The 26,863-nt window shown below is 41.9% G+C and overlaps 1 protein-coding gene and 1 long non-coding RNA gene across 3 annotated transcripts in view; one reads left to right on the forward strand and one right to left on the reverse strand.

Moving 5' to 3' along the window:
* Positions 1–14,816: 14,816 nt before the first annotated feature.
* Positions 14,817–15,955, reverse strand: LOC146889065 (uncharacterized). Of its 2 annotated transcripts, none has more exons than XR_015000397.2 (2): positions 15,822–15,955; positions 14,817–15,650 (listed from the first exon to the last, which is right to left on the reverse strand). It is a non-coding gene; the product is annotated as an uncharacterized LOC146889065 (long non-coding RNA). The 2 variants fall into 2 exon arrangements; XR_015000398.2 differs by having other exon boundaries at positions 15,818–15,912.
* Positions 15,902–26,863, forward strand: part of Gnl3l (G protein nucleolar 3 like) — a 29,133-nt gene continuing 18,171 nt past the window's right edge. Inside the window, exons 1-4 of the mRNA XM_048441601.3 lie at positions 15,902–16,032; positions 18,081–18,175; positions 25,405–25,445; positions 26,021–26,128. Of these exons, the coding sequence (XP_048297558.1) occupies positions 18,157–18,175; positions 25,405–25,445; positions 26,021–26,128 (168 nt within the window). The 5' untranslated portion in view covers positions 15,902–16,032; positions 18,081–18,156. The remainder of the gene's footprint in view (positions 16,033–18,080; positions 18,176–25,404; positions 25,446–26,020; positions 26,129–26,863) is intronic.

The following is a 26,863-nucleotide window of genomic DNA, read 5'->3' on the forward strand; positions in this document are numbered from 1 at the left end:
AAAGGAAGATTATAATTTTAACATAATAAAATTACATGTAACAAAAAAGAGGTATCAAGCAAGAATTACAGTTATAATATTTATTCTACTTTATCTTTTATCATAACTAAGAAAAACTATAATTATAACTATTTATTCTTCAACTCCATCAAAGACCCCAGAAGGATATAATATTACCTAAGTTAACAGGAAGCGCATTGTAAGCAACTTCCAAAACTCTAGAATCCACAGAGACATCTCACTGCCTGGACAGTCACCCAAAGTTCTTCTGTATTGATAGGGCATCCATCTTCAGCCTATTGGCCCATAGTATCCGGCAGACTTTTCCATGAAGCAGGAAATTTCAAAGACAGTTCCGTCATATTGGCAGTTTGTCAGTCACTTTCTTTTGTGTCCTGTAGAATGTCTAGCAGACTCTTTCATGAAGCAGGAACCCTGAAGGACCATCTCACCTTTAGGAAAGTTCAGCAGTCATATCTCCATTGGTCCTACATATCCAGCTCACACAGCATAACATCAAGCAATTCAGGTAAGAGCAGCCACTTGCCCAAATGACCGACAAACTCCATGAGGAGCCTCTTCAATGCCCATCTTCCTCTTGAAGTAGATTGGTGCTGCCAGGAGCAGATGTGTCTCACTGTCATGAAAAGTCCTCAGTTTTTAAAACATTTTAAATGCCATATTCCATAGGTCCTTGAAAGGTTTAAAGATTATCAAACTGAAATATATCTTTAAATATACAGAAAACCTAACTGACTACAAGCTTGACTATTATAGATGATTATCTAGTAACCTATACTTCTTAATTATACATTACATTTTTAAGTGAACTGCACAAATACAATATCTTAATCAAGAACAGAAATATACATATAACAAAATTGACCTTAAATTTGTATCAATAAACCAAGATCCATACCAATGCAAATCTCTATAGCATATCCCCCTTTAAATGTAAACAAACATTTCTAAACAATATTTAGGAATTTGGACATAGTTCTCTCCAAATTGCTTCATGCTTTTTGTTGAGTGAAGTAATTTTTGGGGGTGTTCATGGCAACCTTTTGAGGGGTCTTGGTCCATCAACTCAGATTACTCTGGAAGGAATTCACAGGTTCTCATCCTCTGTGGAAACAAAAGAATTATCTCTTTTCCAAAGCAACATATCCTTAGACCCAAATTTTGAAGACAAGATACCTTTATATTTATTTTATTATCTTTACTCTTTCAATATATGACTTACTCTGTATCTTTAAAGACTTTTACTTTTTTGCCATAACTGTCTATAATATTTTTTTCTCTCAAGCCTATGTACATTTATCCAACACCATGACCCATTTAGAGATCTTTTTCTATCTGAATCTGTCTTTATTGTGTATATGTAATTATTCTCAACAAAAAAATTGTAAATGGCCAAAAGATACTTAAGATCATGTTCAACTTCCTTAGCTATTAGGGAAATGCAAAACAAAACAACTTTGAGATACCATCTTACGCCTGTTAGAATGGCTAAAATCAAAAACACCAATAATAGCTTATGCTGGAGAGGATGTGTCATAAGGGGAACACTCATCCATTGCTGGTGGGAATGCTGGTGGTGGCAAACTTGTGCAACCACTTTGGAAATCGGTGTGGCGGTTTCCCAGAAAATTGGGAATCAACCTACCTCAGGATCCAGCAATACCTCTCTTGGGAATGTAACCAAGAGATGCCCAATCATACTACAAAAGCATTTGTTCAACTGTATTCATAGCAGCATTATATATAATAGCCAGAACCTGGAAACAACCTACATGCCCATCAGTGGAAGAATGGATAAGGACGGTGTGGCACATCTACACATTAGAGTTCTACTCAGCAGTAAAAAACAATGACATCTTGAATTTTGCATGCAAATGGATGGAAATAGAAAACTCTATCCTGAGTGAGATAACCCAGACCCAAAAATATGAATATGGTATGTACTCACTCATTAGTGGATTCTAGCCATAAACAAAGGACAAGGAGCCTTTAGTTCGCTATCCTAGAGAGCCTAAGTAATAAAGTGAACCCAAAGAAAATCATGTATAGATCCTCCTGGAAACTGGAAACAGACAAGATCACCAGGCAAAAGGCAGTTTCTTTATTTATTAACCGATGAAAGCAACACATAGAAAGAAGGACCTCCTACACCAATACCCTAATTAGCTTTTTTGTTGTTTGTTTTTCAAGACAGGGTTTCTCAGGAGCTATGGAGCCTGTCCTGGAACTCGCTCTTTAAAACAGGCTGGCCTCGAATTCACAGAGATCCACCGGTCGCTGCTTCACAAGTGCTGGGATTATAGGCATGTGCCACCACTGCCCGGCTCGTAATTAGCTTTTCTTATATTCTTTCATGTTATACTCTACCCAGGTGAACATTTCTTTACAGATACACAGACATACAGACTATTGACTACATTCCACACATGAGACAGAAAATGCAGTTTTTTTTTTCTGAGTTTGCATAATCTCACTTAAAATTATACATTTTCTTTTGAGACAGGGTTTCTCTGTGTAGCCCTGGCTGTCCTGGAACTGGCTCTTGTAGACCAGGTTGGCCTGGAACTCACAGAGATCCGCCTGCCTCTGCCTCCTGAGTGCTGGGATTAAAGGTGTGCACCACACCGCCACCCGTCTAAAATTATATATTTTAAGTCCATCCATTTTCCTGTAATTAAAAAAAATTCAAGACAGGATTTCTCTGTGTATCCCTGGCTTTCCTGGAACTCACTCTGTAGACCAGGCTGGCCTCAAACTCAGAGATCTGCCTGCATCCTGAGTGCTGGGGTTAAAGGTGTATGCCATCACTGCCCAGATTTTCCTGCAAATTTTAAAATTTCATTTTCCTTTAGACCTGAGTAGTCATAGTCCATCTTATACATACACCAATTTTCATTATCCATTCATTTATTGGTGGACAAGTAGGTTAATGTCAATTCTTTGCTAAGTTAATAAAGCAGCAACCAATATGAGGGTACAAATATCTCTATGATAGGGAATTGAGTTCTCTGAATATATGTCTTAGATGAAATAGCTGTGGGCTATGTTGTGGTATGCATAGTCTACATTGGTTTCTTGGTCTTGAATTCCAGGATTCAAGCAATCCTGTCTTAACCTCCAGATTCAATGGGACTACAGCAATATAATGTTTTTTCTCTCTATATATAGATAAATAGATTGTGCAAATCCTACATTTTATTTAATTAGGAACTACCGAACAGCATTCATGTGTTAAAAAGCACAAACAAGGTGAAGTGACCTACTTTCTCCACTATAATTTACCATTTGATTGGTGATAGCAATCATTGCGATTAGAAAAGAGACATCAAAAGCCAGGCATGGTGATTTACACCTGGAATCCCAGCACTTGGGAGGCAGAGGCAGACAGATCTCTGTTAGTTCAAGGCCAGCCTGATCTACAAGAGTAGTTACAGGACAGGCTCCAACACTACAGAGAAACCATGTCTCGAAAAACCACCACCACCAACAACCTCCCCCGAAAAAACAAAACCAACAACAACAACAACAACAAAAAACCCCTCAAATAAAATTGTATGTGGTAGGGGACTTGAGAGATGGCTCAGCGGTTAAGAGCACTGGCTGCTCTTCCAGAGGACCCAGGTTCAATTCCCAGGCAATGCATATAAATTTACACCAATGCATGTAAAATAAAATAAATTATAAAAAAAGAAACAAAAGTAGGGGCTGAATAGATGAATGAGTGGTTAAGAACATTTGTTGCTCTTGCAGAGGACCTGGGTTTGATTCCATGAATCCTTTCCAGGTTGCTTACCACCATCTATAATTCCAACTTCAGAGAATTCTTGCTTCTGGCATCTGCAGGACCTGCAGGTGTGTATAACCACATGTCTTCATGCATGCACACACATACTGAAAAATAATAAAAATAAATATTTAAAAGAACCAAAAAATGAACAAGAAAGAAGAAAAGTAAAAACTTAAAATTGGGATACAGGAAGTAAAGCTATCACTATTTATAGATTATAAGGTTATATGGTCATAAAGTATGACCAAATAAATAGACTATTAAAATCAGAAAATTCAGTAAGATATTATGATTAAAAATTTTATGTAAATCATTCACTTAGGATATATATTGCCATTTATTTTGGCGATAGAAACATAAACTACCTAGAAACGACTTTAGTTTTTTGAGATTGTATTTTATTTTTTAAAATTGTTTTTATTGAGCTATCTATTTTTCTCCATTCCTATTCTCTTTGGAGGGATCCCTTGCTCAGCTCAGATATAATGGGGAGGGCCTTGGTCCTGCCTCAGTGTCATGTGACAGACTTTGTTGAATCCCCATGGGAGGCCTCACCCTCTCTGAGGAGTGGATGGGGGGTGGGGTGAAGGTAAATTGGGGAGAATGCGAGGAGGGGAAGGAAAGGGAACTGGGATTGATATGAAAATGAAAAAAAACTTTTAAATAAAAAATTAAAAAATAAGTGCCCCAAATCTTTTTTAGCTCTTTTTTTTATTGTATTGATATTTAATGAGCTCTACATTTTTCTCTGCTCCCCTCCCTGCCTCTCCCCTTTCCCTTTTAATTCTCCACCAAGGTCCCCATGTTCCAGATTTACTCAGGAAATCTTGTGTTTTTCTACTTTTTCCTTCCCATGTAGATTAGATCTATGTATGTCTCTCTTAGTGTCCTCATTGTTGTCTAAGTTCTCTGGGGTTGTGGTTTGTAGGCTGGCTTTCTTTGCTCTATGTTTAAAAACCACCTATGAGTAAGTCCATGTGATAATTGCCTTTCTGTGTCTGGGTTACCTCACTCAAAATAATGTTTTCTAGTTCCATCCATTTTCCTGCAAAATTCAAGCTGTCGGTATTTTTTTCTGCTTTGTAGTACTCCATTGTGTAAATGTACCACATTTTCCTTATCCATTCTTCAGTCGAGAGGCATTTAGATTGTTTCCAGGTTCTGGCTATGACAAACAAGGCTGCTATGAACATAGTTGAGCACATGTCCTTGTGGCACGATTGAGCATCCTTTGGATATATACCCAAAAGTGGTATTACTGGGTCTTGAGGAAGGTTGTTTCCTAATTTTCTGAGAAATCGCCACACTGACTTCCAAAGGGGTTGTACCAGCTTGCACTCCCACCAGCAATGCAGAAGTGTTCCCTTTTCCCCACAACCTCTCCAGCATAAGTTGTCATCAGTGCTTTTGATCTTGGCCATTCTTACAGGTATAAGATGGAATCTCAGAGTTGTTTTGATTTTCATTTCTCTGATGACTAAGGATGTTGAACATTTCCTTAGGCGTCTTTCAGCCATTTTAGATTTCTCTGTTGAGAGTTCTCTGTTTAGGTCTGTACTTCATTCTTTTTTAAAATTGGATTATGTGATCTTTTGGTGTCCAATTTATTGAGTTCTTTGTATATTTTGGAGATCAAACCTCTGTCTGATGTGGGGTTAGTGAAGATCTTTTCCCATTCTGTAGGCTGTCATTTTGTCTTGTTGACTGTGTCCTTTGCTTTACAGAGAAGCTTTTCAGTTTCAGGAGGTCCCATTTATTAATTGTTTCTCTTAGTGTCTGTGCAGCTGGGGTTCTATTTAGGAAGTGGTTCCCTGTGCCAATGCATTCAAGTGTACTTCCCACTTTCTCTTCTATAAGGTTCAGTGTGTCTGGCTTTATGTTGAAGTCCTGATCCATTTGGACTTGAGTTTTGTTCATGGTGGTAGATAAGGGTCTATTTTCATTCTTCTACATGTTGATATCCAGTTATGCCAGCACTACTTGTTAAATATGCTTTCTGTTTTCCATTTGATATTTTTTGCTTTCTTGTCAAAGATCAGTGTTCGAAGATGTGTGGATTGATATCTGGGTCTTCTATTCGGTTCCATTGGTCCTCCTGTCTGTTCTTATGCCAAAACCAGGCTGTTTTCAGTACTGTAGCTCTGTAGTAGAGTTTGAAGTCAGGGATTGTGATGGCTCCAGAAGTTCTTTTATTGTACAGGATATTTTTGGCTACCCTAGGTTTTTTGTTTTTCCATATGAAGTTGAGTACCGTTCTTTTGAGTTCTTTGAAGAATTTTGCTGGGCATTGCGTTGAATCTGTGCAATCAATTTTCTTAAGATTTGCCTTTTTTTTTTTTTTGCTTTTTCGAGACTTTGAGGTTTTAAAAAGGCCACACCATTTCAAAGCTATAGAGAAACCCTGTCTTGAAAAACCAATAAATAAATAAATTAAATAAATAAATAGGCCCCATCATTCCTAGTTGTCTCGTTATGTGTCATGCTTGCGGATCAGATGGAAGCTCTCAACTACTGCTCCAGCATCATGCCTGCTTGCTTGCTGCCTTGCTCCCCACTGTGATGGTCATGCACTTCCTTTGTGAAACTGTTAGTCCCTAATAAATGCTTTCTTTTATAAGTTACCTTAGTCATGGTATTTTGTTATAGCAATTGAAAAGTAACTAAGATACCCCCTCTTCTGCTTTCATAAATGATCCCCATTTTCATCTATCTATGAAAACTGAATTTAGTCATGTGATTTGCTATATCAATTGAAGAGTAGTAGTAAACAATATAAAAAGAAATTTCAAAAATTCCTTAGGGAAGAGCACACCAGTTGGTTTTTAGTACTAAATGGTCAGCCCTGAACACATACATGTAAGTAATATTACACAGACTAAGCATGTTGCATTTAGGTTTATATATGTATATGCACAGACATGTAAACATGCAATAACAATGACAAAGAGATCATGTGAAAAAGAACATAATTTATTTCCTGTTCATCCAGTGCTTCTATTTTGTTTGGTTATATTTTAAGGTAGGTTCTCACTGTGTAGTCCTGACTGGCCCGATTGTCACTATGTAGCCCAGGGTGGCCTGGAACACACAGTGACTCTCCCCAAAGTATAATTTTAAAATAACTTTGATAATTAAAAATGTGGATTGTACATAAAAAACAAAATACAGCAATGATGAAAACTCTAATGCAATTATAAATCATTATATAAAAGGGTTTTTTTTTTTGGTTTTTTGAGACAGGGTTTCTCTGTAGCTTTGGAACCTTCCTGGAATTTGCTCTGTAGACCACACTGGCCTCGAACTCACAGAAATCCATCTGCCTCTGCCTCCCCAGTGCTGAGATTAAAGGCATGCATTACAACTGCCCAGCTTCTTCTTTATTTTTGAGACAGGGTTCAGTCTGTAGTCCAAGCTGGCCGTGACTATTGCTGTACTAAACTAAACATGGATGTCCAGGTATCTCTGTACTGTGCCAATTTAGATCCCTTTGGTATATTCCCAGGAGTGATACAGCTAGACTTTATGGTAGTTGAATTTTTAGTTTTAATTTTTTTGTTGTTCTTTTCTTCTTTGGTTTTTCAAGACAGAGTTTCCCTGCATAGCTTCCCTGGAACTAGCTCTTGTAGACCAAGCTGGCCTCGAACTCCCAGGGATCCTCCTGTCTCAGCCTCCGGAGTACTGGGATTAAAGGCATGTGCCACCGCTGCCCGGCCTTTGTTGTTTTCAAGACAGGGTTTCTCTGTGTAACAGCCCTGGCTGTCCTAGAACTCATTTTGTAGACCAGGCTGGCCTCAAATTCACAAAGATCCACCTGCCTCTGCCTCTCAAGTGATGGGATTAAAGATATTCACCACACCTGCCTGGCTAGTTTTATTTTTTTGATGAACTTCCATACTAATTTTCTGTCTTGTTTGTTTTTTGAGACAGGGTTTCTCTGTGTAGCCTTGGCTGTCCTGGAATTTGTTCTGAAGGTCAGGTTGGCCTTGAACTCAGGGATATGCCTACCTCTGCCTCTAGAGTGTTGGGATCAAAGTCGTGCGCCACTGCTGCCAAAGAAATCTAAATTGCCATAGTACAGAGATACCTGCACATCCATGTTTAGTTTAGTACAGCGACAGTCACGGCCAGCTTGAACTACAGACTGAATGAACCCTGTCTCAACAAAAGCTTTTATATAATAATTTATAATTGCATTGGAGTTTTCATCATTGTTGTATCTTGCTTTTTATATATAATCCACATTTTTAAATATCAAAACTATTTTAAAATTATGCTTTGGCACTCGGGAGGCAGAGGCAGGCGGATCTCTGTGAGTTCGAGGCCAGCCTGGTCTACAAGAGTGAGTTCCAGTACAGGCTCCAAAAGCTACAAAGAAACCCTGTCTCGAAAAACCGAAAACCAAAAACCAAAAAAAAAAAAAAAAAGTTGTAAAATTATGCTTTGGGGAGAATCACTGTGTGTTCCAGGCCACCCTGTGCTACATAGTGAGAATCAGGTCATCCTTTGCTACATAGTGCCAATCGGGCCAGCCAGGGCTACACAGTAGAGCCTGCCTCACTGGGTCAACTGGAAACACAGGATGAACATGAAATACATTATCCTCTTTTTCAAATGGCCTCTTTAAAAATATCCAGTCTCATGCTGGGCACTGGTTGTGCATGCCTTTAATCCCAGCAGAGGCACACGGATCTCTGTGTGTTCAAGACCAGTCTGGTCTACAGGTTTAATTCTAAGACGGCCAAGGATAGACAAAGAAACTCTGTCTTGAAAAATCTAAAAACAGAAAAAGTGCACTACCATGTCCAGCTCCATAGTAATTTTCATATAAATTAGTGGTTGGACTAATTTATAAAGAGAAAATGTTAAAGTCTAATAAAGAACAGTTAGGTAAAGGTTATTGAACAGTCCATAGTCATTTGGTGTGTGTGTGTGTGTGTGTGTGTGTGTGTGTGTATACCAGAGGTCAACATCAGGAAGCTTCCTCTATTGCTCCCCACCTTATTTTTTGAGACAGAGTCTTCCACTGAATCTGGTGTGCACAGAGTCAGCCAGACTGGCTGGCCAGTGAGCCCCAGCGGGGCTATAGATACACCTAGCTTTGACATGGGTACTAGGGATCCAGACTCCAGTCTTTATACTTATACAGCAAACAACTGAGTCATTTCTCCAGCCTTAATCCTCGTAAAATAATTTTAAAAATTCAGCAAAACTCCCCTAAAAATTCCAATTGTAGTTTTGAAATTTATGTGATTATATAAAGAGAAGGAACTGCCCTATCAGACACTAAGTGACGCTACAAACATTAAAATCAAAATGGCATTAGCGCAACAATATAACCTCTATATGTATGTCACAGTTTATATATGTGTATGTATACATTTACACACATATGTATGTATGATAATGGTGGCATGGTAAGTTAATGGAAAAAAGGAGAAATTGTTTTGTATTTGATGGCAGGAAATCTGGCTCATTATACGAAAAGAAAGAAAACTGCATCCCTACCTATTACTACTTAATAAGAGTGGATTCTAACATACCAGGCATGGTGGCACAGGCTTTTAATCCCAGCATTTGGGAGGTAGAGGCAAGCAAATCTTTGTGAGTTCCAAGCCACTCTGACTTGCATAATGAGTTGTGGGCTAAACAGAGAGCTCCAGAGTGAGACCTTGTCTCAAAACAAAAATGTGGATCCTAAATAGATAGAAATATAGGGGAGGGACCAAAAGAGAATTCTCTTGTGGTCTCTGTTTCAATTCCCACCTCCAGTGATAAAAAGCAAACAGGGATGAAGTGTGGAGTGTATTGCTGAGATGGCTCTGACCCTGCCATTTTGTCCGGGGGATTGTCGAGCATCTGGAACTTCGGGCTGAAAGTGCCTAGAGTTTAGTGAGTGGCTGTGGGAACTTGGATGACAAGAATGTGACAAGAATGAGGGACAGGCAGATGATGGAGGCCTGGCTTGTGACGTTGTTTCCGAGCCTGGGATGAAGAAACAACTGTTGTGGAGACAGAAGAGGGTGCATGGAGAAACCAAGCGATTCTAGCCATTCTCCATGTATTGACTGACTCTGATTCTTTCTGCTGCGATCGTGGAAATCCTTTATTTTGCTTCTTGGGGTCTCCACCAGTGAGGGTAATTTCTTCTGTTATATCCATGCCAATCTAACTTGGATGTTTGTTTGAAAAAGAAAGGCGGCGACTGTCCATTTTTAATCTGTGTGAAGCTGGCATCTCATGGGGACTTCATGTCCTGGGACAGTATGGGCTCATTTATTCTGGAGCTGAGTTCATTCCAGGCAGGAAGTAACCAAGGCACTTTGTTGACATTATCAGACTAGAGGTTACATCAGATCTTCATGGTGGATTCCTCGGATTTTGACACATTGTGTTTCATGATATATTTGCCGAATTATAAGAAGGACTTTTGAGTTTTCCCAGCCATGTACCCTCAACACTGGCCTAATGACAACGGAGCTAACAATGAGATTTGCAGTAGCCCAGGGCCAAATACTGGGGAAGCACAGATCCCAACATGGACCCCAGGATAAACCACCAGGTGTGGGAAAAGCTACTGCTGCTGCTGCGGATGGATAGCGCTTCAGCCAGGCTGGGCCATTGCAGGCAGGAGACAGCGTATGCTAGCTCCTCTGGGTCCTAATGCCTGCTCTTTCTGGGTGGTTGTTTTCTGGTTGGTTGTTCTTTTCTGCTGGCTCCATCACTCCACATTTGTCCGGTTTTGTTTCTGCCCTACCATGCCCTGAACACCTTTGCTTTCACTTTTCAGTTACAGTAACACCGAAAGGTTAAGAAAAGCAAGAGTATCAACAAACCGCATCATATCAAGTTGCAGTTAGACTAAGCATCTCCCCATGTATTAAGGCTGGGCAAGGTGACCCAGTATGAGGACTAGGTTCTCCGAAAGCCAGTAAGAGTCAGAGACAGCCCCTGTTCCTGCTGTTAGAAGTCCCACAGGAGGACCAAACTATACAGCTGTCACATATATGCAGAGTGCCTAGGTCAGTCCCATGTGGGCTCTCTAGTTGTCGGTTCAGCCACCCACCATGAGTCGCTATGAGCCCTGCCCTCTCCTAAACAAAAATGAAGGAGTGGATTGGGGTGTGGGAAGAAAGGGGAGATGGCAGAGGGCTTGGGAGGAGAGGAGGGAGGGGAAACTGCACCCAGGATGTAATAAAATAAATAATTTTTTAAGAAAAAAAGAAATATAAATTTAACCAATAAAACCATATTAACAGAAAAAGGGGAGAATGCCTTTGCAATCTACAAGGGAGCTACTTTAAAAATAAAATTTGCAAACTAAATCTGCAAAGAAAATGCAGTGAAGGCTTACTGCAGTTGCCAACAGCAGTTAGATGTAAAGGATATTTCCCTATGCTCCTATGTGCTATCTTGCTGAAAATATTTAATACTAATATAATCACATAGAACAAGAAGATACATCTAGAACTTGAGACATACTATAAGACAAGTAACCTGGACTCTTCGAAACTATCAATCTATTCAAAACAACAACTGGGCATGGTGACACACAGCTGTAATTCCAGTCATGAGGAAGCAGAGGCAGAAGAATCATGAATTCAAGAAGAGCAGTGGTGGCGCACGCCTTTAATCCCAGCACTCAGGAGGCAGAGGCAGGCGGATCTCTGTGAGTTTGAGGCCAGCCTGGTCTATAGAGCGAGTTCCATGACAGCCAGGGCTACACAGAGAAATTCTGTCTTGAAAAACAAACAAACAAAAAATTTTAACAACAAAAACCAAACCAACCAACCAAGAAAACACGACTGGGTTAAATGTAATACATGCATCTTGATGAGATACTGGGATCAAACAATTAAGTAGTTTTAAAAACATTTTGAAGGGCCAGGTGGTGGTGGCTCATGCCTTTAATCTTAGCACTTGGGAGGCAGTGGCAGGTGGATCTCTGTGAGTTCAAGGCCAGCCTGGTCTACAGTGAATTCCAGGACAGGCCCTCAAATGACAGAGAAACCCTGTCTTGACAAACCAAAACCAAACAAATAAAATAAAACAAACCACTTTGAGGATAATTGGGTAATTTAAGAATGTGACATGTATATATTTGTATACTGAAAAAAATCTTTTTATACATTAGACATATACATTAATCTGCATTAACTTTTTGAAAACTGAATTGGTAGTGGAACCAGGGCCTTGTGCATGCTAGGCAAATATCCTGCAACTGAGCTACAACCCTAGCCCTGGACCATATTTAACTTCTTTATTAAATTACTGGGCTTCTCTGTAGTATTAGGGATTGAACTCTAGGCTTTACACATGCTAGACAAGTGCTCTCTCATGGAGCTGTATCATTAGCCTGCTTTTTGACTTTTTACTATTTGAGGCAGGGTCTCATTTAGTTGCCAAGGCTAGTGTTGAACACATTCTGTAGCTCAGACTGCCGAACTATGAGTGAGGTTAGCTTGGTGGTGGAATGTTTGTAAACATGCATTAAGATCAAAATTCAACCCTAGTACTAAGAAATACTACAAGAGGCAGGAGATTTAGCTCACCAGTAAAGAGTATTGTTTTGTTTTTGGTTGTTTTTTTTTTGAGAATTGGGATTTAATTTCTAGAACTCACAAGGTGGTTTACAACTGAATAACTCCAGTTCCAGGGGATCTGACCCCCCCCCCCCACTCTTCTGGCCTCTCTGGGCACAAGGCACATACATGGTGCACAGACATACATTAAGGCAAAACCCTTAAAAAAAAAGAAAGGATAAAGAGAAGCAGCTAGGCGTGGTGGCACGTGCATTTAATCTTAGCAGAGGTGGGTGGATCTCAATGAGTTCAAGGTCAGAGTGATTTGCTGCACCTGTAGGCAAAGGCAAACCACTTATATACATAAAATAAATAAAAATTAAAATACTCATAAGTGTTGCAGTAGGATAGAACTGTTTAATTGTTTCCCTCTGTTGTTAGCTTGTATAGTATTTTCTGTAAGGTAGACCATAGGAAAGAGGCTTAGGGTTAGATCCGGCTCAAATCATGTAAGTGTGTCCTAAGTGTACAGTGTCCTCAGCCATAGGGCTTACCCTAAAGCTCTGAGAGGCAAGCCAGAGCTACATCAGCAATCTATACTGTTTTCAGAGTCACTTGGACTACCCCAGTCAATCAAAGGAGGTTTCACATGCCTGGTCAATCAGTGTTTGTGTTTTATTAAAATACAAGTGACAGGGTACAGACCATTGTCCCACAGCACCTCTGCCTCCCAAGAATTGGTATCAAAGGCATGTGCCACCACTGCCCAGTTTATTTTAATGTTTTTAATTAAAATAGAATTATATCACCATCCTCCCACTTTTCCTCCCTCCAGCCACTCTCAGCTACCTTGCCTCCAAACTGTTCCACCACCACACCTACAGGCCAATCTTCTGGAGACATTTCCTCAGTTGTGGTTCTCTCTTCTCAGATTACTCCAGTTTGCGTCAAATTGACAAAAACCTCAAAGCAACCAACTAACCAACCCCCCACAAAAATGAAACAACCAGCCTGGACAAACAAGCTTTCTAATTTTGACCAGCATCAGAGTCAGTGGGCTGGTTTATTAAAATATTAATTAAGCAGGGCGGCAGTGGTGCACACCTTTAATCCTAGCACTCACGAGGCAGAGACAGGCTCTCTGTAAGTTCAAGGACAGCCTAGTCTACCGAATGAGTTCCAGGACAGGCTCCAAAGCTACAGAGAAACCCTGTCTGGAAAAAAAAATATTAATTATGAGGCCCCATGGCTAGAATTGTTGTTAAGAAAATTAGGTTTGACTCACAAATTTGCATTTCCAACAAGTTTCTGAATGATCATGTCCTCTGGTAGTCCAAGTACCACATTTTGACAACTACTAATGGAAACAAATGAGATTACCTGCCAAGTTTCTCCTCCTTCTGTTTCCAGGTCTTTTATGGACCTGAGAAGCATGGATTGCTTTACAGTCTTTGTTGTATCACAAACTCCCTTTCATCTGTGCCCTACACCGCCATCGTCCTCCTGGAGACAACCATTTAAGGCACTTGATTGAGCTGGAGATGTAGTTCAAATGGTAGCATGCTTGCAAGAGGCTTTGGGTTGGAGCCACTGCAGGGCACAAATAGAAACTGGGTGTGGTGGTACGTGTTTATAATCTTATTACTCCAGAGGTGCGTGGAGAAGGGTCAGGAGTTCAAGGTTATCCTTGTTGCACAGAAATTCTGAGGTCATCCTGGGCTATCAAAATCAAGAATTTCATTTTTAAGACATTCTGGCTGTGCAAAGCAGGCTGATTTTGATCCTCCTGCCTTAGACTCTGTCTGTAGTCCTGGGGATTATGGGTATGCACTAACATAGCTGGCATTCATTTTTCTCTTTATCCTGATCATTTTCCACCAATGCTATCTACTAAATTGATCAGTCTCCACTGCTTTGTGGTGCGGGGATTAAAGGTGGGCGCCACCACCACCTGGCAATAGGTCTTATTTTCACTTAACAAATTTGCTTGAAGCTGAAGCTGAGCAGTGGTGGTGCATACCTTTAATCCTAGCACTCCGGAGGCAGAGGCAGGCAGATCTTCATGAGTTCCAGGCCTGCCTGGTCTACAGAGCGAGTTCCAGGAAGGCTCCAAAGCTACAGAGAAACTCTGTCTCAAAAAACCAAAACAAAACAAAAGCCCAACCAACAAAACAAACGAAAAACCAAATTTGCTTGAAGCCAGTCTTGTACTGGATATCCTTGAGAGTTAAAGGCAAATTGTCGCTGCTCTGAGTCCTTCTCCTGTGGTGATGAAGCCACATTAAGAACTACAGTATTGGGACTGGAGAGATTGATTGCTCACTGGTTAGGAACAATTATTCTTGCCCTTGCTGAGGACCTGGACTGCAAGCATTCCTATGGCGGCTCACAACCATCTGTAACTCCGGCTTTTTTCTTATCTCCTCAGGCATCAGGCACGTATGTGGTGCGCATGCATACATAAAGGCAAAACACTCATACACATAAAATAATTCTATAAAGACAAATTTAATAATAAAATAACTACAGTGTAGTATTGTGATAAATCCCAGACACGTAAAGGCAAACACTGCTGTGATTCTTACTCAACTGGGAGTCAGGGAAAGTGCCATAAAAACAATTGCATAGAAACTTCATCTAAGGGACAGGAGTTAGACTTTAGAAAAATAGAACCTGCAAATGTTGTGACTACTTTGGAGGTCCAGAGGAATCTGGTGTGTAGGGCGAAACATAAAAGTAACCCCTATATTGTAAGGGGAAGGAGGACAAAAGGGGTTATTTTCGGCAGGGATGGGTTGGAAGTGAAGAAACACTCCTTCAGGGGTTGCCTTACCTAGCCCAACCCTATCCCTAAGGTTTAGGCGTGAGGAGGGAGAAAGGACTGGAATTAAATGATTAGGAAAGATTTAAATTAATAGTTACGTTTTTGGAGGGGCATCTCACTCCCCAGTGAAGTCAGGAGTCTTTCTTGAAATGCTTTTTAAAGACATCCTTACCCACCCTCGCTTTAGAGACATGTTTATTTTCTGCAGACACAGGAATCACACATGCGGGAGAAGGGAGGGTAAACCGGTGAATGAAAACCCCAATTGTTTCGGGTCCTGCTCCAGGTGAGCCTGTGAGACTAGAATGCTGCTGAGAACAGCTAACTAACTCGCTTCAGGTGGGAAATACTCGTCCAGGCAGACACGTGATTCCGGCGGCCATTTTCCCGCACCCGGCTTGTTGCCTTCGCCATCTTCCAGGAGGACAAACGATTGCCCCCTACCCTCTTCAAACGATGCCAGTGAATACTTTAGTGACTGAGCTGGATAATATGTATCCTAAAAAGAGTCCATTTTACAAATAGTTTTTGTGGCCACACTAGTACACACACATACACCCACACCCGCCCTCGCCATTACTGGGCACACACACGCATTCCACCTCCCCCCACTTCCCCGCCTTCACCATCGCCCGGCTCCCGCCCCCCTCTTCGCTATTTCTTTACCCACAGGCAGCCAGGAGGCGGGGCCATCGTGGGAGACGGGGCGGGGCTGCGCGGAACAGCAATAATCTCGAAACTCCGCCTCCATGCAGTAAGCAAAGGAGGCGGAGCAACTCTCTGGGCTGAGATCCGGAAATCCGGGCGGAGCCTTGCTGCGTGGTTCTCGTTCGGCGTCGTTGTTCTTCCAGCAGCTCTCGGAGGCTCTGCCAGAAGTGTAGGTAAGAGACTACTCTCTCTTTTTTTCCGTGGCGATTGCTCACCTAGCCAGCAGTGCAGTGAGGATCGTTTTTAAAAGATGAAACCAGAGATGCTCGCCATCCTGGAATAGAGAGGTGGAATAGAAGCTGGCTCGCTTCTGGGGTTGAAGGGCCCGGAAGAGGGATATGGATAGCTCCACGTGTGGAGATGCGCTGAACTGCATTCTGGCGGCCACAGAGAGGCTACCATGATGCATCTTGGTCATGTAGAGAGGCACAGATCATACGCATGAGACAAAATGTCGGTTGCCTTCTGCCTTTCAGGATATTTGGCGTCATTTCGCATTACTGCCATTCCTTTCCTGTAGACAAACGCCCCCTTCCATGTAGGAGCAGATTTATTACGTTCATATTTGCATTGCCTAATTTGTAGATAGGTGTCAACCCATCAAATGGTGGTGGTGACGTCATCCCTGCCCTATAAGAAAATAATTTCCAATACAAGGCTGAACAGTACAGATTCTCCTGGCTTATTAAGGCACAGATCTTCATCGAGGCATCTCCTTGACCACCTCCATACTGGCATAGGGGAGCTCAGAAATGTGTACTGTCTAGAGGAAGAGATCTGATGTAGAGACTTGCCCTTCTGTGTCTACCCTTCCCCTGCAGAGTGACCAATTGACACCGTCAGCCTGAATATCAAAATGGTTAGAGACACAAACCTATGGACAACCACACAGACTTACCCCTCCTCCCCCATGGCACTAGAGACTCCTCAGACCCCATACCTACCCCATAAAGAATGGCTATTTTATTGACTTTGTAAAGGCCCACCCCCAAACTGGCTCAGTACATGGAAACAGACTAGTCTATTGAGAGGATGTTGTGCCTCTTAAGGAGACCTCAGTGTGAGAGACTCAGATTTATTCTCCCTCCTTTTGAGGTAGATAGACTCCACCCTCCAAATGATTTATAATTACCAAATTGACCAAGAGAGAGATATCTGAGCAGTAGAGGTGCAGATCACGCCCCCATTTAGCCTTGACAGATAGTGATATCACTGATTGGCCTACTATGCAGTGCACCTGAACTCCTTATCTAAAGTATAGGAGCTTAGATTCTTCTCACCTAGGGTAAAATGATAGATGCACACTTCCCAAGGTAGGAGCAAATTCACTGAGTTTATAATGGCATGACCTTTCTATTTTTTAGCCATATAGAAAAACAGAGTCCTTATTCCTTTCACTACTAATATATACTGCTGACTTTAACTCACATGAAATGTATAGACACCATTCCGGTCCACCACCTATGGAAGGATTCAGAATAGCCTCCATCGGGCAAAGGTGTGTGAATCCTGCTCATTCAGAGCTGCAGGAAATAAGCATAGCAGCAGCCTTGCTCCTCATTGACTGATGAGTAAAGAGACCTAGGCTCTACCTTTTCCAACAGTTCAGTGCCTGGACCAGTATTCTCCCATGTAGCAGAGACACACACGGCCATTGTATTGGTTTCTTCATTCAGTGACCCAAGAAGAGATGTACTTTCTATTGCCAGGGTACAGACCCCAGCCACATATGGAGCTGAGATCCTCCACCCCACACCCTGAGATTTGGCATTGACCTCAACCTATGCAGACATAAGTAAGAAATCTGAGAACCTATTTCTCTAGGGTAGACTCCTGGGATTTTTTCTTTTTCACCTCTAAGGGTAGGTGAGACACAGAAGCCCCCTTTGAAAAAACACACTAGCATGTCTCTTCATGAGAGAACAAGTATCTGCTCTTCTCCCCAGTGTGGAGGGGTTTAGCACTAGTCTTTTACCTAGGATATGACACTACAGCTATCCCATTCAATGTATTGGAGGCATGAACTCCATCTAGAAAGAGAGGTTCTGATCTGCTTCCCTTAGAGTTGTACGATACCCCTTCCTTTGGTGTACTCAGCTGTATCAGGCCCTAGGTCTAGTATAGCCCATTCTCCTGACTTTGCAGTTGGTAGGGCTTCCTGATTATGTTCTGTGACATTTTATTTTGCCTTTAAGGGTCTGAAGGAAATTGTGTTTCCTAGGTCTGCCTTCCTCAAGTTGCTGCCTTTATTCCAAGAGGCAGATTGGAGCATCCCTCTTCAAGCTCGTCTTATCACCATGATGAAGCTTAGGCACAGTGAGTTTCCTCTGCCACCCTCTCCCAAGCCTGTGCTTTCACTATTTGTGGTGTTTTGCAAGAACTTTGCCATTTTACTTGTTTATTTATTTTGAGGTTGGCCTTGAATTTACTGTGTAGCTGAGGCTGGTCTTGAACTCTTGATCCTCCTGCCTGGACCTCCCAAATGCTGAAATTACAGGCATGTTCCACCACATATGGGGTTTTTTGTTTTTGTGGGTGTTTTTTGAGACTAGCCTCAAGCTCCTTTATCATCCTGCGTCAGCCTCTCAAGTATTGGGGCTGTAGGAATGTGTTTATGCTCAGCTCACAACTTAAAAATTACTCGGTACGACCCTGCTCGCCAGTCTGAGTCTTTTGTAGATGGTACCTTTGGCATTTTCATAATTTCTTGGAAGGTAGTTCTTCTTTTTTCCCCATTGTCATTTTATAGATGATAACATGGAGGTTCAGCAAGGTAAGTGACTGAATCTGAGGTAAACAGCAGTAACTATTATATGATGCTGCATAATAGGCCCCAGCATCTGTCTTCATAGCTTCTGTCTTTTAATTCATATCATAAGTTGTACTGGTTGTGTGCAGAAGCCCCACTGAGTTTCAGTCTCACCTCCTTTTTTATTAGCTGTATAGCCTTGGCCAAGTCACTTAATTCCACTTTCCTTATTTACAACATAGTGGTCATTAAGTATAATGTCTACCTATTCATATTGTTTTGGGCATTTTATTTGTTTTGACATATAGGGTCTTTCCAGGTAGCCTGTGCTGGCTTTGAATTTGTCATATTTCTGTCTGACTCCATCCCTGAATTGCTGTCAGGAGGCACCACACCTGTCAAGAGGAATTTCTTTTTGAGTCAAAGTTTCCTGTAGATCAAGTTGGCCTCAAAGTCCCTACATAGTTAAGGATGACCTTGAACTTTTTTTTTTTTATGCTAGACAGGGTTCTCTGTTTTACAGCCCAGGCTGTCCTGGAACTCTCTTTATAGACCAGGCTGGCCTTGAACTCACAGAAATCACTTATCTAAGCCCCTTAGAGCGCCCCGCAATTAAAGTGTGTGTGCTGCCCCTACCCGGCAACCTTGAATTTCTTTTTTTTTTAAATTAGATTTAAAAAAATACCAGTTCTAGTTCCCACTCCCTCACCTCCTCCCATTCCCTCTACACACCTTCCCACCCAACCTCCATCTAATCTGCAGAGAAGGTAAGGCACATTGCTTTGGGGAAGGTCCAAGGCCCTCTCTACTATATCTAGACTGAGCAAGGTATCCGTCCAAAGAGAATAGGTTCCCAAAAAGCCAGTACATGCAGTAGGGATAAATCCTGGTGCCACTGCCAGTGACCCCTCAGTCTGCCCCAGCCGTACCACTGTCACCCACATTCAGAGAGACTAGTTTGGTCCTATGCTTGTTCCTTCCCAGTCCAGCTGGAGTTGGTAAGCTCCTGTTAATTCAGGTAGACTGTTTCAGTGGGTGAACCCATCATGGTCTTCACCTCTTTGCTCATATTCTCAGTCCTTCCACTCTTCAGCTGGACTTGGGAGCTCAGTCCAGTGCTCCGATTCAGGTCTCTTCCTCTGTTTCCATCAGTGGCTGGATGCAGGCTCTATGGTGCTATTTAAGATATTCATCAGTTCGATTACAGGGCAAGTCAAGATTGGGCCTCCTCTCCTCTATTGCTTAGGGCCTTAGGTGGGGTCACCTTTTGGACTGAGGGAGTGACATTGATTTCTAGTCTTCCTGTTTCCATTTCCTTAGTCCTAGGGTTACAGGTTTATGAAATCATACTCAGAATAGGATTAAACATAAACATTTGTTTATGTGTGTGTATGTATGTATATATGCATGTATGTGTGCACTTCTGTGGCTTGGGATGTGCGTGGAGGTCAGAGACAACTTGTGCCAGTCAGTTCTCTCTGTTAGCCAAGGGGATTGAATTGAAGTCGTCAGGCTTGAGGATAAGCATCCTTTTACCCACTGAACCACCTTGCTAGTCCCAAGAGTGTGTCTTGCAGTAAGTATTTCTCAGAATGGCCTCAAATACTGGGCCCAAGGCATCCTGTTATCCTAGTCTTCTGAGGATCTGGAATTAGGAAGAATTAATGAATTTAAAGAGACGAAATGGTTAGAACAGTTCCTGGCCCTTTGTAAGCACTTTCTGTAAGTATAATCATTTCTCCATTTCCATAGGAGACTATTTTCAAGGTCTCTGGCAGATATAAAATCAGTGAATGTTCAAGCCCCTTCTGTAAGCATAGTATTTGCATCTAGTCTACACATATCTTCGCCTGTATTTTAAAGCATTTCCAGGTTATTGTAATAATCTAATACCATGCAAATCATATGTAAATGTTTGTTAGACTTGTTTAGGAAATGATGACAAATAATACCCAGTACAGATACAGTAGGGTTAGGGTTAGTTTCTTTAATAATTGGAATAATTCATTTATGTCCGTTTGTGCATGTGCATGTCATGGTACATGTATGAAGGTCAGAGGACAACTTTCAGGAGTGAGGTCCTTCCTTTCACCATGTGGGTCCCAGGGATCGAACTCAAATCATCAATCTTAGTGGCAGGTTTCTTTACCCACTGAGCCATCTTGCTCGCCCCTAGATGCAGTTACTGTTTCACAGTTAATTGAGTCTGTAGATGTTACACCCATAGGTATACAGAGCCAACTGTGTAACAAGTATTGGGTTAAAAATTTTACACCTTTAATCCCAGCAGAGAGAGAGAGAGAGAGAGAGATCGAGAGAGAGTGATCTCAGTTCTAGGCCAGCTTCATTGGTCTTGATTATGCATATTTAAATTAATAGCATTCAGGAGACAAAATAGGAGAAATTTGCAAGTTCAAGGCCAGTCTTAATTACGTAGGTGATTTAAGCCATTTTAGATTATATAACAAGACCTTGTTTAAAAGCATTCTGCCAACATTCAGACTCCATTGATACTTGGAATTTAACTCCGTAAAAGATGCTGCTACCACACTGCCTGATATCTAAATGTTAGATTTTTCTTAACTGAAACAGACCATGTGAACGAATTGCTGGTCCTTTAGCCTTCAAGACTTGTTCCTCCTCTCCCTTATTATGTTTTATTTTTTTTATACAGGTTTGCTCTGTATAACCCTGGCTGTAGGGATTAAAGGCATGCACCACCACTGCCCAGCTTCATTTTTTTTTTATTCTCAATGTTTTTATTGAGGTAGGACTTCACTCTGTAGCTCAGTCAGCCCCAACTCACAATATAAATAACTTGGGACTTGGAGCAGTTCTCCCTGCTGGGGGAGTTTTACAGAATATTCAGGTACATTTTCTGTGGTTCTGGGTATCAAAACTTAGGACCTTGTGTGTGCTAGGTAAGTAATCTATAACTGAGTCTGCCATCACATATTTTAGTTGAACAGTTTAGGATGGTTATTTAAAGGGGGTTGTGTTTTATAATTTAAAAAGTTTACAGTAACAAGGCCTGGTGATTCTCACCTTTGATCCAGTTTGCTGGAGACAGAAGCAGGATTTCTGCAAGTTTTAGGTCAACCTGAATTGCATATTGAAATGCTTCTCAAAAAAGAAAAAAAAATCTAGACTGCAGGGATGGCTATTGGATAAAGTACGTTCCATGTAAGCATGGAGACTAGAGTTCATATCCCTAGGACCCACGTAGAAGCTGGGTAGGCATGGCAGCCCCTTGTTATCCCTGGACTCCCGAGGCAGAGACAGCAGTCCCCAGGGGCAAGCTGGCTAGGTAAGGCTAGCCAAATTAGTGCACTCTGGGTTCAGTGGAGAGACCCTTTGAGAGCAATTGAAGAAGACACTCATTGTGAACTTTGGGCCTCCACAGTCACATGTGCCCCACACATGCAGACACACTTGTGCAGCACATGCATCCTATCCACACCTTCATGCAAAATGAAAAATCAAATTATTAGCTGGCTGTGGAGTTTAATATCTGTAATCCCACCACTTGGGAGGCTGAAACAGGAGGATTGCTGGGAGTTCGACTCCAGCCTGGGATAAGAGGTGAGACCCTATTTCAAAAACTCAAAGTCCCAAACCCAAAAGTTTAAAATTGCAAATGTTGGTGGCCGAGGTTTATAGCCTTGAAGTAGCCTGCTTGCTGGCTACTTTTTAATTTTTTAATTTTTAATTAATAAGCATGAACAAATGTATCCTGATTGTGCAACACAGGGGAAAGGAGCTGGACAGGATGTGGCTGGATGAGTAAGGAATGAGTAAAAGGTTTGTGTATCTGGGAGATTGGACACACAAACTTGCAGATGGGAAAGTGGTGTCTGAGGTTACTTTCCAAAGTCCAGGACACTGTAGATGGTGTTCCCTTCAGTGTAGTCACATGAATGGTTGAGATGGAGTGGAAATCCTTAGCGGTGAGGATATCAAGGAAGTGGGAAACCCGGGTTATTGGAAGGGCTACCTGGTGACCTCCAAGTGGATGTGACTGAAATTGTTTGGAGAACATTTCAGTAAATGAAGAACAGACCCAGGCGTAATGATAGGGACCCTGGAAAAGTGGCAGGGATTTTATTCTATTTTTTCCTTTTTAACGAGAGGGCACATATGATTCCAGTCTGACAGGGGTGAGTGAGGGACATCTGTACCTTCTGGTTTTAAGATTAATGTGCCAGAAAGAGCATTATCTTTTGAAAAATCTTTAGAGTAAAGCTTTGTGATTGGGAGAGTCGAGACCAAGGGCAGGAGGCTGAGCAGTTGTGCCCGAGCAGAGGCTCAAGGCATGTGAGAGTGCTGGTCCCTTCTGTACAGGCGTTCCAGAGGCCATCAAGGTAAGTTAGATGCCAGGGAAGAAGAGGGAGGGCACAAATGAAGTTACTGCAGCTTTGTGTGTACCAGGGACATTTGGGTGGGGAGACTGGGAGGTGAGAGGTAAATTATGGGGTGATAGGAGAGTTGGTGATTTCAGGCCTTGATGTTAGTAGATGCAGGCAATGGGCCTTAGAAATTAAATTTTTTTAAAATCATGCAGCTCCGGTTACTGGGTAGAGCTTGCCTCTGCCTCCCAAGTGCTGGCATCAAAGGCGTGCGCCACCACTGCCCAGCATGACTCACCTCTGCAAAACAAAAATGGGTCTTCAAAATTCAGAATAAGAACTTTGACCTGCCTGCCAGCTACAAAGTGGTAGATGCTTTTCCTTAGGAACTGTAGTAAAGCCAGAGGCTCCCAGGTGTCGCAGAGCTGAGGAGTGACTGACTGTATCCCTTTCCCCCACTTCTCTTCCCTCTCTTCCTTCTCATCTTTGAAGTAGATGATGTCCATTCCGAGTGATGTCTTTTCTTTCATTGCATGTCTGCATCAGTGCTAGGGCTCTGCCACCAAGGCAGTTAGGGAGACGGAAATTGTTGGGTAAAAATACCTAGACCTAGTTTATTCTAGCTGTCACATTCCTTTTGCTGCAACTAAGTGCTTTAGAAGTGAGGGAGACCTGAGTTCTATTTTGTTGTTTTCAGACAGGGAAATTGCCTGGGCTTGGTAGCTCACACCTGTATTCCCACCACTTGGGAGACTGAGGCAGGAAGATTGCTACAATTTCAAGACCAGCCTGGGCTACATTATGAGACTCTTGTGTTTTCATCCCCCTCGCCCCAGGGAAATTTGCTACATTCACATTTGTTATGGCAACTATATTCTAGTCAAACATCTACCATTGCATGCATTTATTATTTTCTCTTACTCCCTACTTTTTGCTAAACTAATAGCATGATTAAACTTGTCTGTCTCTATTATTACCAAAGTTAAATAATAGCTTTTTAAATCCTACCCATTCAGAGTGAGACTTGTAGCACTTGTTATTTTTTTTTCCTGAAACAAGGTTTCTCTGTAGCTTTGGAGCCTGTCCTGGAACTCACTCTGTAGACCAGGCTGGCCTCGAACTCACAGAGATCCGCCTGCCTCTGCCTCCTGAGTGCTGGGATTAAAGGTGTGCACCACTGCCACCCAGTTTGTAGCACACTTTATGCATTTGGTTTTCCAGTGTCCATCTCTTGATTCTTGGAGTTTGTTGAAATTGATGTCTTAGATCTGCGCTAGTTTCTTAGGTTATTCTTCTTGGTTTTAAGTTATAGTTCTCAGCTACATCACCAATTTTCTTAGGTCTATTAATAAGTTTTAATCAATTTCCTGTTTAACTGTATCTTGTTTTCTTTGCTTTGCAGCCTTTATTCTGATTTAATTTTGGTTTTTATTTTCTACTCCTCCTCTTTTCCTCCTCTTCCTTCCTCACCCTCACTTGGGCCTTGAACACGTTGAATACATTTTCTGCCATACCCTGTTAGGTTTAGTTTTTGACAGTAGTTTTGCCAGAAAGGAAATACTTTTACATAACAGTGATCAGATAGAGGATTTTGGCTTGGGACACGGTCAGCTCCTTTCCCCAGGACTTATTGAATATCCTAATCTAATACTTTAACTTTGAAACTTTTGGCATACCCATATGATATCTCAAGTAACAAATTCTGTACTCTGAAATTTTGTTATGTGCACAGAATTATTGATAAGTAACATTATTTTTTGTGTTTAAGGTATATGTGAAACATAAATTAATTTTATAGTTTAACTTGGCTCACTTCCCCCAAAGATTAGCCCAGACTGATCTTGAGCTTACGGTATTAGCCAATGAGTAACGTTGAATCTTTAGTTCTTTTGCCTCCATCTCCCAAGCGCTGATATTACAGATGTGTATCACCTTGCTGCTTATTTTTGTGCTGTTAGATAAAGAACCCGGGGCTTTGTGCAAGTGTTTATCAACTGAGCCACATCTGCAGCTCTTCTCTCATGATATCTCATTGTTTGTATGTAAACATTCCAAACTGGAAAAATTAAAATCTGAGACTCTTCTGATGAAAAGTGTTTTGGATGAGAGATATAACTCCTCAACCATGTTGGCTTCTCTGTCAACCGTACTGACTTCTCTGTCAACTGTAGTGGTTTTTCTGTTGTGTTCAGAGCCTGCTTTTCTTTTGTTTGTTGGGAAATTTTATTTGGATACTTGTACTTGTAAAGTTTCTCTCTCTCTCTCTCTCTCTGTCTCTTTCTCTCTGTCTCTCTCTCTCTCTGTCTCTCTCTCTCTCTCTTTTTGAGACAAGGGTTTCTCAGTGTAGTCTTGGCTGTCCTGGAACTTGCTCTGTAGACTAGGCTGCTTCAAACTCAAAGCATTGGGTAGGTGGGTGATAACTCTTGTTTCTCTTCTCTCTCTTCTTACAGAAAACAAAAAACCAGGTAAAGGTTCCAAAGGCTGTAAGAAGGTAAGTGGGTCTTACCTTCAGGTGAAGTATGTGCATTGTTGGGGGTCAGGTCGGTAGTTATCGGGTGAGTCTGGACAAAGCCCTTCTCATTGGGATGAACACATCTGGCTTTATCTCCCACTCGTGGCTGCAGCTGTCACCTGCATATATGAAGTTCCTTCCAAAAACTACGTACTGCTTTGTGCTTGGGTTACTTGTTAGGGATTATTGCCATCCCTGTGTATTTTGGTATCAAATTCAGGACCTTGAGCATACCAGGCAAGTGGTCTACCACTGAGCCACATATCCTCAGCCTCCAAATTCTCAGCTCTTGGTACTCTGGGTCCCAAGACTTCATTTTGGGAGCTATTTGTCAGGAAAGGGTTCCCTTTGGCATTGAGAAATTGTCTTGGCTGCTTCTGTCTCCACCATTTCCTGCCAGTCCTTACCTGGCTAGTGGAGAAGGGTCTTGCCCCCACTAGATAAACAGATTTCTGGAGAGAACCCCCATCCCAACAATATTCCCTGCTCCTCAGAAGAAGGTGTTTTCCGTGGATTCATTAACTGCTCATTTTTTTTTCTTGTTTGCTAACCAGCCTGCAAGGCAGAATGGGAAGAAAGTAGCATCCCGACCATCCTCTGCTCCCCAGGTTGTTCATGGCAATGATCATGCCAGCCGGGAGGCCGAATTAAAGAAGAAAAGGGTGAGCCTTTTGTCTTTGCCATGGCCTGGTTTGAGTGTCCGATCTGCATAAGTGTTGGGCGAAAGGGCAGGGCTTCTTGATGCTCTTGTGGTTGGGCTTGGTGAGTTACGTTGATAGTGCTTTTAAGTTTTCCCTTTGCTCGCCTTGTTCTCCCTCCCAGTTCATTGCTGCCTGGCTTATGTTCCCAGTGTTCCACTCAAACCTTTGCTGCTGGCCTCTCTCTGCACGCCCTCTTAGACCATGCTTTCCTTAAAGCTCTCTCATTTGGACTTTGTCTTCTCCCATTCTTGGCTGTCGCCTTCCTCTGTGACTAGCCCTGTGCAGTTTCTTGCTGCTTTTGCTCTGTTTTGTTGGTTGGTTGAGGCAGGGTCTTACTTTGTTGCCTAGACTGGTCTTGAATGCCTAGACTCATGATCCTTCCCCCTCCAACCCTGAGGAGCTGGGCTACAGGTGTTTGCCAGTGTAGCAGCTTCCTTTCTGCTCGGTACAGCCTATGACCTTGTCCTTGTTTGGACTTAAGTGTTTTCCTTTTTAGAATGCTTCTCTCTGTGCTTCCCAGGTACTCTTTTTATTTTTCTTTTATTCTTTTCGATTTTTAGTAGTTTAAAACATGTGCCTTTTTTAAAATTATTTGTGGTGCAGGGAGTGGTGGGAGCGATCAACTGCAGGCTGCCCCTCCCACCAGCATGGTGAATCTGTAGAGATCAGAGGACAGCTTTTGGCAGTTAGTTCTCT

This window comes from Myodes glareolus, chromosome X (assembly GCF_982192425.1).
Source record: "Myodes glareolus chromosome X, mMyoGla1.1, whole genome shotgun sequence".
In the NCBI taxonomy this organism is placed as follows: domain Eukaryota; kingdom Metazoa; phylum Chordata; class Mammalia; order Rodentia; family Cricetidae; genus Myodes; species Myodes glareolus.